Below are 12,224 nucleotides of genomic sequence, written 5' to 3'. Positions count from 1 at the left end.
TATTTAAATAAAAAAAGAAATTCTGTCACAGTTTTTTCTGTGGAGCTTTAAAAAGACATCATGTCATGTGTTAACCTCCAGGTCATGACCAAACCACTTAGGTGCAAAGTTGGGTTCAGGTTGCATTTCAGCCACCTGCTAACCAAGCACGTGTTAATTTGAGAAAGGCTTGATTACTGTTAGAGAGACTTAACCAAACCCAAATCATGTAATGCAGCAGTCCCCAACCCCCGGGCCTCGGACCGGTACCGGTCAATGAGTCGTTTGGTACCGGGCCGCGAGAGTTGAGGCTCAGGTGTGAAATGTGTGGTTTTCAGGGTTTTTATCGGTTTTCAGCATTATTTTGTTATCGTTTTTATCGTTAACTCGGTTTTCCTGGGTCTTTTCCCATGTGTTATGAATAAATCTTTTTTTTTTTCAGTACCGGTACTAGTTTTATTTTGTTGGATTTTTCCGCAACACCTTAAAGGCCGGTCCATGAAAATCTTGTCGGGCATAAACCGGTCCGTGGCGCAAAAAAGGTTGGGGACCGCTGATGTAATGGAATAATAGTGTTTCACAAAGGGGACAGTTTGGATAGATGTGAACCTAAACATACAGGTCAGTGGAGACCAGCTGGCTGTGAAGAGATTAAAAAATAAATTAGTAAATGATCTCATTTTTCAAGCTTAAAATGTCTCTTTGTACTGGTTATATTTTATTTTCTATAAAACTGGTCTGCCCATGCTGCCATCCATCTTGCTAATCTTTTCAGTTGATAACATAATGGCGGTCACCATGAAACCGTGGATTGAAATGGTTGCTGCTGATGTGAACAAAGTGGAAATAAAACAAAAGTGAACTTTCAGTGCCATTCGGCTGCGTTATCCTCAGATGTCAGTGCAGGAGCAGCAGGCATAATCCTTCATATGAGAGCATGCTTTCAAACTTAACTTTTAGTCTCACTTTGGCTCTCCAATCAGCAATAGAAGAAGGACTTCCTTTTCTCTCATCTGTTTGTCTGAATTATAACCTGCACTGTAGAAAAAGGCTGCTGTATTGATCTCCTAATCTAATGAGTGTATCTACTGTACAATCGGTTGAGGATGGCATTTGCACAGATGGGGAATGAGCCACTTTCTCTCTGACCCATTGATTCAGCTGCACCATCACAACCACATCAAAGCCAAAAACATTAATGACCGTAGTCCTTAGAATCCTTCAGGTTCTTTTCAGTGCTTCATTGTACCTGGAATATTGATGCATCTGGAAAAAAACAAAACAAAAACTTTTAGCTAAGTTACTTAAAACAGCCAGTATAGCAAACTGTGAACCTGCGTCATGATTGTGATGTGCAGGCCAGCATTGTTTTTCTTCAGTCATTTACACCTTCAGCAGCTATGGGTTGTCCTGTCTAAATTATGAGCTGTTTTTATCTTTCTTTAGAACAATAAATCCTCATATTAAAAAATGTAAATATTTCACTTGTACCAAATATGACATTTATGAAATTTTACCTTCTTGAATGATGGATGTGAGCGTGATCAGGGCTTATAGCTATGAACCAACAAATCCTGTAGCGAAGCCTCTGTACCTCTTTTTCTCTTTAACCTATGTTAGAGTCATCTGATGTTGCCTCTGGTTCAGGTTTGATATTAGCAAAGACATCTGCATTTGGGGGCTCTTGATGCACTGACACTACCCTGTAAAATATGCCTGGCTTTCATTGTACGCACTCTGAGATAATCAGGTGTTTGTTTGGGGGTTTTTTTGGGGGTTTCTTGTGTTACCCTGAAATAAATAAATGAACTGATTTATTCAGATATATAGTTCTAATTGGTTAAAGACAGCAGTTACAAGTTTTAATCCAATCCAAATGTGTTATATCAGCGTGCCTTGTAATGAAAGTTTTCCATTACTGGTCTCAACACTGCCATTTCTGAGAATGATTTGGTTGTCATTGCCAGTGATGTGATGAATAATTGTGAGCCTTTTTGTAGCTGGGACTTCCTCACTATGGCAGATGGTGCTGTTGTATTTTCTCCCCCAGCGGCTTTTGCAACTTATGTCGAACTTATGCCTGCATCATTGTCTGCCATATGCTCCTTCTGGACTGAGAAGTCACAGTCTTCTCTCGAATTAAAGGGACCAGACTATAATTTTGCTCGTACCGATGTAAACTTAATTTCTTGCAGTGGCACACACAGGTGTGCAGATAACTGTCACTAACCTGCGGTTCAGCTAATCACACACATCCTATTAAAGTGGCATCCAGGAAACCTGGTTTGTCCGGTTGATTGGCTGAGGACCGGCTGAACCAGACTCTAATTGGCACTGAGTGGGATTTTTTTGGGGTCGGCAGTGTTTTGGCTTTGCAAATGTCACAGCACGGAATTGGAAGAATCACTGAAGCGAGAGGGATTTGTGGTTCCCACTATTGTTTTATTATCAAGACCAAGTGGGAAACAGGTAGAGGCTCAACTTAGATATTGCCAGGAATAGATAATGCCTTTGCAACGTGGAGTGATTTCCACCACTGAACTGAAATAGGAGAAAAAGTCTCTTCAGGTTTGCAAGATATATGAAAAAGAGTTAAAATCATAAAGAAAAGGCAGACAAAGTTTTTGGGTTTATCTCACCAGGCTCTCAGAGAAAGAGAAGTACAAGCTAACAAAGAAAAAGTGGCCCTGGGTTAAAAAAAAAAACAACAAAAACACAAGGTAAGTGGAGATAAGTGTTAAATCTGGCTTGGCATGGACAAATGAGTCCACAAAAGCTATCGAGTTGTGGAGCAACAATTATCTTGCTCATTGCATCTCTCCTCCCTCCCCACCTGCCACGCCATTACAGAGGTTCTGATTAAAAATGCATGGATCCCACAAGCCTTTTGGATAATTAAGCAGGTTTTCTTGCAGCCTAAAGCAAAGCTCTGTTGCAATCTTTTTTAGCAACACCAGATAAAACATACTATACACCGAGATAAACAGAGCTCTGCATGATAACTTTGGTGTAAGTTTGGCGGTTTTGTAAGTTTTAACTTTGGTATCTCCAGCAGCAGTCAAGCCACCAGTTGTGGCAGGGTTTTGTCTATTCTCTGTGAACTGAGCGATACAGGGACCCAACCCATGGCTGCCCAAACATGAACTGGTTCACTACTCACTCTGGCTTCAGGGTAGCCCCCGGTTTGTTTCCCGACCACACAACCTGAACTTTCAAAGCTTTTATTGTTTGTAGAAATGGCAACACATTTGCCCCGGAGGCATGAACGTGTCAGTGTTTCAGGGGGATTCCTTTGATCTGCTGGCGAAAATACTTTAAAAGGTGCTTGAGGCCATCTTTGATCTCTCAGCATGAAGAGCCATTGGAGGAACTTCCTCCTGCTTCCACGATTGATGCAGGAATCAGGTCATCTTTCTGTGGCAAAGACCCAGGTCTGTTGCTTTAATCAGCTGAATGTGGAATGATGTGCAGGATGATTTTTCCTGTGCAACCCTCTTTTTTTGCTGACCCACCCAGTATCTTGCCGTTTGTAGCCTCAACCACACTAAGCATTAATTGTGTACACTTGCTAAAGTGAGCTCTGCTCTGTTAATAGATTAACTGAAAACAATGGTTCAAACCTGTTTGTGAGAGTGTAATTCAAAATGACATCATCTGCAGAACCACCAAATTCACCAGTTTGAGTCTGCAAAAAAACAAACAAAAGAAAAATCAATTTATAATTTATTGTGCTTTTTTGTTAAAAACTGTGAAGTCACACCTGCAACGAGGAAAAACAGACAGTTTTTAGTATAATTACTTCAAATAAATGTATTTCTTTCACCTAATTGAGTTTTCCAACAGTCTACCCCACCCAAATATTAGAGCAGTGTTTTACAGCACTTATTGCCACTTTTTGTCCTTGATGCTTCCAAGGTTAAACAATCAAGTTTAAGTGATAAATTTAGTTTTTTACGTTTCCAGTTTTTTTCTAGTGTTCAGTTGTAGACATTTCCCTGATACTCTTTCCTTTTAAGTGGCTTAACTTACCCAACATTTAAACCTACGATGTCAATTACAGCTTCTGGAAACACTGCTAAGCCTGTTTTTTCAGGTTTTAATCTGGATGCATAACACTGTCATAGATAACATCCAATCAGGAAGCAAATGCGGGTGTGTGTCAACTAGATGTCCTTCCCTGATTTGTCCCTTTTTGCCAGAGCTGACAAAGACTGTTAAAGACCTCGTGTGTTAATGCCAAAGCATTCAGGGAGCAGAGATGTATCCTTCTGTGCTCTAAAAAGAGAACGAAACTCTCCTGAAACCAAGTTACAAAACAAATGCATGTTTGGAAGTGTGTATGTACGTGCGCACACACAGAGGCAGAAACGCATACGCAGTGAGGGTGGCCTTATTTGCTCTGAGGTCAGCTGTAAAATCTTGGGACACACTGTGACTCACTGACTCGCCCTCAGCCCTTTGTCCACTGGCCTCAGGGCAGGGCTCTGATAAACACACAGCATTTCTTAAGTCTCGGGCCTATCTACACTGGCACGCTGATGCATCCTTTTGATTTCTTCATAAATGTTTAAGCATATTGACCCAAGTGTTGCAATCCAATATCAGTTTTATTTATTGGAATTTGCACTTGTTAAATATTTACTCAGACGAGTTAGTAAAGAAATGAATTTTCCATAAGCAGCTTTTTCAAGCAATGTTCACCATTTTTTTTTCCTGTCTTAAATAAACTCACCAACTAAGTAATGATTATTTTATCTCATCAAGCCTTAAAGGAATGGACATAAAAAAAACCTCCTTTAAACTCGTGGATCATGTCACTGATTGCAGATTGGGTCCTCGGGCAGTGAACTCAGACATGAGTGAATCTGTAGTTTGTCAGGCTTTCTATGAAGACTGTCAGGGATGTTTCCTAAATCATTACTTCCACAGTTTGACGTACTGTTTTGAGTGTATAAGTAAGTAAACACATGGAGTACTCTATGAATACCTGAACTGTGTGCTCACAGTTGTCAAATAGCTGAGCGTGGATTAGTGCAGACGTCTTGCACTCGTGCGTGAAATAAGATAAAGAACTTAAAACGTATATACTGAGCACGATGTTGGCTACATAGGAATATGAAAGCCTCTTCAGCCAGTAGAAGGCGGACTCTTTATCAGCACGCGCCATGATGTCAGTGCTACTTAGCTTGGCACTAATAAAATCAGACATTGTGTTGTTTAGTATATGTGCCTGATAAGTGTTGTTTTCAGTGCACTGGAGGCATTTCATATTGTGTTGATACTGTGGTCATTTATTCAGCTTAGTGAGTAAATGTTCTCTTTCTGCTGTTTCTTTTCAAATCTCAACGCATGGGGAAATGTTAAAACCAGACTATTTCCCTTCCTGCAGCGAACATTCATACAGTTGATGCTATAGATGACAAATGCACTGGGAGCTGTCAAAACTGTGGCATTACTCTGCTCTTTATCTTTGTTTTCCATCTTTATTTGTCTCACTTTCCCAAGCTTGTCTTTTAGCACATCATGTTTAACTGTCATCCTGATGATGGTGCGTGCTCTTTCGTATTTTCTCTTCGACTCTTTCATGGGTTGCCTGTTTTTGTTTGCTGCTTTGTGGTAATTCAATCCTCTTTGCAAAGGGCCCTAGAAATGAAGACGCGGGATAATCTTCTGTTACACCGAACACGCTGGGACTGGGTTTCAATCAGACTCAACCTGCCCAGGGAATTACAGAGGTGCTCAGCACAGCGCACATGTTGAGCAACTCAGATCTTTATCCGTCCATATGTGTACGTACAAATCTTGGCCAAGCTGAACTTGTCAGCAGTATTCAGAAGAGTAGCCATCAATAGAAATCTGACGTGCCTGAAATCTGCTTCCTGATTCATTACGCTCCATATTTCATATTTCAAGAAGCATGCTAATAGGTCCAAGGATTTTTCTGATGCCTTTTGTGAACAATATTTACTTACCCTCTGTTCAACTCTGTAGAGGATTCCTGATGACAGTTCCAGAGCTTTGGATGGATTTGTAGATTGCTCAGGGGTGTGTGTGTGTGTGTGTGTGTGTGTGTGTGTGTGTGTGTGTGTGAGAAAGTGTGTGTTTTTTATTGAATTTTACCCCGGCATACTTTAAAGATTTAATTTTAGTTTGCAAATTGCATCATGTAAAATACAGCTTATAGCTTTTTACATACATTATTAATTTTTTGATCATAATATATAATTTTCCACCAAGAAAAACAGCTTGGGATTGACAAAAATAAAAACAATATTATTGCTGTTCATTCAGAATTATTTAATGTTGAATCTCTTTGGCATTTAGCTGCAGTTCTATGATGCTGCTCAAGAAAACCTGAGCTGGAATGAGGGTGACTAGAAGATTGCTCATGTCACGCCAACCACTCAAAAACTCTCAGCATTTCTTTCTTTAATGCCATCTATGTAATTAATTTCAGCCTTTTCTTCTTTGCGGCGCTCCTGATTGTACTTGATTGCACTGATGGGTTTTCCATTAAAAGGGTGCATAAAAAAATAAAGGAGGACTTCTTAATTGTAAAATACTGGAGGCAGTGGCAAATTTCATTTATGCTAGCCTACCATTGTTCAGAGGAAAAGCTACTGGGAATACCTGACATGACTCATTATCTGCATCCATAAAAGGAATGCTTTGGAAATGATCTTTATTCTAACTTTATTCTGAACCTATCAAGAAAAAAATCTGATCGTTGCAGGTCTGGTCATTTTTTCCAATTTAAAAAAAACAAAACCAAAACATTAAATGAAAATGCAGGATTGGGCAGGGGTCAGGCTTCAAATCAAAGGAACCCCTATTGGCTGGCATCTCATGTAAGGTTTAATTATTAGATTTATTTATAACAGTCACCTCAAGCTATAAGGTAAAGATGCTGCAATAATAGAGAGAAAACCCCAACAATCAGATGACCCACTCTGAGCAAGCACTTGTCAACAATGGGAAGGAAGGCTCAGGGAGGGGTGGCCATCTGCTGCGATCAGTTTAGGGTGAGGGGAGGGAGATAGAAAAAAGACACGCTGTGGAAGAGAGCCAGAGATAAATAATTACTGATGAATAAATAGAAAATGGGTTATGAACACATAGAAAGGGAAATGAGGCACGTGAGGAAGAAACACTCATCATGGGAAGTCCCCAGCAGCCTAGGACAGTGTAATTACTTGAAGGTTCAGGGTCACCTGAAGCCGTAACTATTTGCTTTATCAAAAAGGAAAGCTTTAAGCCTGAAATTAAAAACAGAAGGTGTCTGTCTCCTGAATCCAAACAAATTCTTTAAAGGAAGTTTTGAGTCACCACATGGAAGTGGCTGGAATTTTTTGGTTTCCCTGCAGAGAAAATGTCTTCAGTTGTGTTTCTTTTACACTGCCTCCCAATGCTTCTGTCTGAATAATGAACATGAGTGATGGAAGAAAAGAGTCCTTATTGCTTTGGTCTGGCTTAGACAGGAGGAGCAGAAATCAATAGGAGGAACCTGTTTCCTTTCCGTCTCCTTGGAAAGTCAAATTCTGGCTTATTGACCATTCCTATTTGCAAGACACTGTGTAACACAAAGCCCAGTCTGCACCATGTCTGCACTTTTATTTTTAAAGAATTTTTCGTGCTGTAACCATGGTAGCCCGAGGCATTCGATCTCAAAGAAGAGAGCAAACAATTGTGACTTGCCATCTTTCTCTTTAAAGTTTGTTCAGTGTGTTTCAGCACTAAGGTGCGTCCACATAGGCTGTGTGGGGTACCAGACAGACTCACTTCACCTATGTCAATGTGAAATTCCTCCCTGTCTGCTACTGCTTATCAGCCTCGGCAAGAGGAGCATGAACAAAAATACCACAAGACTCTTCAGGGAAACTCTGCTGGCCTCACCACATGCATTAGTAGTAACACAGGTCGGCTGGAAAGAAGGAGATTGGGAATATCTGATTGGTATCCCCAATGGCTGGTTGCAAGCTAGAATTGGACAGGTAAAGGAGGAGGACAGGCTGAAAGGATGAGCTGCTGCCCTCATTACCTTTCCTGGCAGAGTGACTGTTTGTTGACTGCTGTGCTGATAGGAGAGGGGTTAGGGTAGGTCCCATTAGAGGACCTGTTTTGATGAAACTCTGTAGCTTTCAGAAAACAAACCTTGTTTTTTCATCCCAGCTGCAAAAATCTAAAGTGGGTGATTTTTAAAACATCAATATATATATTACTAGATACTTTATATAGCCTTGAAATCTTGTTAATTCAGTTGTGTTCCTTGTGTATGCTGGTACAGTAATGCAGGAGTTAACAGTGTCACTTTACTGGAAGAAGGTTCCTGGTTTAAGCCCTCCAGCCAGGAGAGGCCTCTCTATAATTCCACTCTGATTCCACCCCCCCTATTTGCTTGTTAAGTTATCTGGTGAATTTGTAGTTGTCTGACTGTGTTCTTCCTGTGATGGACCGGTGATCTATCCTGCTTCTACCATGCCTCTTTGCCTGCAGCCCGCAGGAGATGGCCCTCAGTTTGATAAGCTGTAAAACAAATTGATCTTTCTTGTGCATTTTTGGTTGTTTTAACACTTGTCTTCACTTTACTTAGGATTTCCTTTTGTCTTATTTTAAGTAAGCCATTAATACAGTGGTTGCCTTAAGCATCTGAGTAAATGGAGGAAGACTGGGACTTTACCCCAGAAGCAGAGGCAGAAGTGAAAATGGCATAGGCACTGGAAATTTTGAGTGCTCACATGCAGCTCCAGCAGGAAATAGTTTTGGGTTGCATTTCATGTGTGAAAATGTCTCTAGAGTGCTCCGAACTTAACCAGTATTCTTGGAATTTTTGCCTCACAATGTGACTTGCTAATCAGATCTAGGACAAGTCCTGAGAGTGACAGTGAAAATAACAATGAGTGACAAACGTGGCTATATTTACCTCAGACCTTCTCTGCAGAATAGGCAGCATAGGTGGAAATTGTCATGCATTCTTTAAGACAGTTGAGCACCACCACTTAATGGGGATCCATAGCAAAAGCAATCAATTTTTGTGTCCATGTGCATTTGTGTTATTATATTTTTTTCATTGTGCAGGATTGCGCGAGTATTGATTCACACTCCCAGGTTTCAAAAGTCACTCCTCTCTGTGCTCGTACGTGAAAAAAGCAGGGAAGGTAGGAAACACTGAGTGAGAGATTGCAACACATCGATTTATTTATTACATTAGCATGCGCAGAATCCATAAAGACATTTTTAAATGTTGTGGTTCAAGCTCTGTAAACCCCTTTTGGACAGATATCCAACAAACCAAAGAGATCTCAGTGGGTTTTGAAGTAACTGCACTGCTGCAGGCGAGCATAACAGAGACCTGACCTAAAAACAGCAGGGATGAGGACAGAGAAAGCTATTTCCCAGCAGCACACAGAGACAGTGATTTAACATTCGCAACGGTGGTTAGTAGAGCTCAGAGGGTTTCGTGTCACCTTTTTTTTTTTCATGGATCTGACAAAGCCAGCTTTTATAAATATTAATGACATTAGAGAACGCTGTCTGTGCAAAGCTCCATTGTCCACTGATCTTAAAAGTTGTGACCTCAACCGCCTAGTGATCAAGAAAGTTCACCTCAACAGGCCCGGTTATTTAACACTCTAATGATCCGGTCTCGCAGTTTGTGCAATAAATAATTTGATGTGCTGCAGTCCAAGCCATCGCTGTGTGCAGCATGCTGGGAAATTTGTGCTGCCTTCACTCAGTCTTTTCCTTCCAGCTGCCACCTACCTGGATCTGATCTGCTTTTATGTCGCAGGGGAGTTTTGCTGGTTGCTGGTGCTTCCTTATTTTCAGTGCAAGTCCAAAAAAAAAGTATGCCAAAAGTAGAAGTTTTCTTTTAAGTTATTGCATAAAAATAAAATATGTGAGTAGCTTTTCTGACTAAATATTTGCATATTTCTAATTATTTTGTCAGGTCACACGGCGTGCTGTTCTTGTGTCTAAAGTGTAAACGGCTGAAAGCTGACTGTCAGCCGTTTACACGAAAGTCTTTTAAAAATTATACTGCCATGCAACTTTACCTTATCTCAAAGCCTGAGGTTAGAGTTTGATGCTGTGACCTAATTTCTTTCCTCACAAAAAAAAAATCCATTTTACTGGATGCCAAAAGAAGCTGAGCACTAAAAGTTGTGTTCTTGTCCCACCACAGCACATGGAGTGCCAGCTGAACCCGTCATCTTCAGTGAGTTATGTGCCCTGAAGGACGAGCCGGGGCCGTGCAGGGCCATAAAGGACAGATACTTCTTCAATGTCGACTCCGGACGCTGTGAACTCTTCGAATATGGAGGCTGTGGGGGAAACCAGAACAATTTTGAGACTTTGGAAGAATGCGAGGAAACATGCCTCGTCTCGGGTGAGTCTAACTTTTTTGGCTGACTAAATGATTTTTTTTTGACATTTTTTTTGAAAACTCACTTGAGCAGTGAACACATCAATCAATCAATCAATCAATCAATCAAGGCTTTATTCACCACGTGCAGGTTGCCCTGCAGTGAAATGGGACCCCCACCCCTCCCCCGACCTTACACACACAACACAGACATCACATGGGGATACAGGTCGGAGATCGGTAGCGTTACAGAAAAACACTGAAATATACGCTACAATGGGAAAGTACAAGAGGAAAAAAGGAGACTTCTACTCATGCTGGGCTCCTGGGAGGACAGCATGAGAACAGGAAACAAAAAAACTCCTCTGCACAAAAAAGCACATAAATGTCCAAAGCACAACATTATGGAACATGTGACAAGCCACAGGGTTGGGTGGGGGGTGAGGAGTAATCCAAAGCAAACACAGCAGCCATCCTGCCCAGCGCTACCATTCCAGCACGGGCTCAGACCCGCCGTGTTCCCAGGAGGGAACAAGCACTGAAGGCGTTCGGAAAGGGAGGGGTGATGCCTGTGTGCATATGAGTGTATATGTACTGTATGTGTGTGCGTGTCCAGAGTTCAGCTGAGACAATGTCCTTCGCCCTGCTAGGCTAAGTAAACAGTCTTCCAGCCAACCTAGGTGGTCTTGCATGGAATTGGAAGGAACAGACTAACCCATCGTTATCAGGGAGTTTTTGTTCGGCTCCAGCCTTGCGACCGCAGCTGGCACCGAAAGGGTATCCGCATGAAGTGATGGTGCTTTTTACTTTAGTGCGAACAGCTCATATAAATTTCAAAGCTGTTCTAACAGTCCAACACTGGTCTCTCAATCTCCCGTTGGAGAGCCGTGAGCTTCTCCATGATGTTATCAAACTTGCGCTCCGTGATGTTGTCATTCTTGTGCTCAAAGAGCCGATTCTGAGAACTCACGACCACAGTGAGCTGCTCCAAGATGTGATACAGTTTGCACTCAGAGGTCTTATTCTGAGTATTCATGGCAGCCGTGCGTTCTCCAAGATCTTCTCTGTGCTGCGCTCAATGAGCCCATTTTGAGAAACTCATACCTCGTCCCATCGTTTCAATCCCAGCGGGCAGCCTTGTGGGGGTTTGAACAGCCGGTTCCGCTTCCTTAATTCTTCGATAAGTCAGGGCCAAGCCAGCTCCGATCAGCAAGAACCCTGTTATGTCTGTGAAGGTTCTCAGTCATCCAGGTCATCGTAGTCAAAGGAGCTTGCAAAGAAAAGCGTCTGGACTTCTTTAAGTTACTTGAAGACGTTTCACCTCTCATCCGAGAAGCTTCTTCAGTTCTAAGGTCAAATGGTGGAGAGTCCCAGATATAAACCTAGTGGGAGTAACCCCCCACAGAGGGACAAAAGGACCCCCTGATGATCCTCTAATCGCCTGAGCCAAGGTGTGAAACTGGGTGTGGGTCCCAATCAGCCAAAGTTTCGGGTGTGTTCATTGTGAAACCTTGCCCCACCTTATCATGCGAATTCCTGAGAACCCTGTTACCATGGTTCCGAATCGGTAGATATCTTCAGCACTCAGGCTCACCCGAGCCCAAACTTCTCATTGAGAAAAGGGTGTCAGTTGCATTTAGGGACCAGTTGATCAAATCCATAATTCCTCTTTTAGGTTTTAGAGAACAGACTGTGAGAGAGTGTTCCAGGGAAAAGTAATACAAAAAACACGAGACTAGACAAGGACACAAGAGTCTAAGGAGGGAAGCTAAGGGAGAGGAGGAGGAGGAGAAAAGTGCGACCGCCTTCGTCAAGAGCAAGAGCAGAAAAAAAGGACACCTATGACACACAGATAATTTTTCATAGTGAGCACGCTCAGACCGAG

The 12,224-nt window shown here is 41.8% G+C and overlaps 1 protein-coding gene across 2 annotated transcripts in view; it reads left to right on the top strand.

Moving 5' to 3' along the window:
• Positions 1-12,224, top strand: part of tfpia (tissue factor pathway inhibitor a) — a 42,228-nt gene that overhangs the window by 11,506 nt on the left and 18,498 nt on the right. For both annotated transcript variants that reach the window (XM_005925778.3, XM_042222505.1), the window contains exon 2: positions 10,160-10,363. In XM_005925778.3, the coding sequence (XP_005925840.1) occupies positions 10,160-10,363 (204 nt within the window). The remainder of the gene's footprint in view (positions 1-10,159; positions 10,364-12,224) is intronic.

The sequence above is a fragment of the Haplochromis burtoni genome, unplaced genomic scaffold (assembly GCF_018398535.1).
Source record: "Haplochromis burtoni strain Fernald_Lab_line unplaced genomic scaffold, NCSU_Asbu1 Contig_87, whole genome shotgun sequence".
NCBI lineage: Eukaryota > Metazoa > Chordata > Actinopteri > Cichliformes > Cichlidae > Haplochromis > Haplochromis burtoni.
Note: the sequence above shows the minus strand (reverse complement) of the source record. Positions and strands in the feature narration are given on the sequence as shown.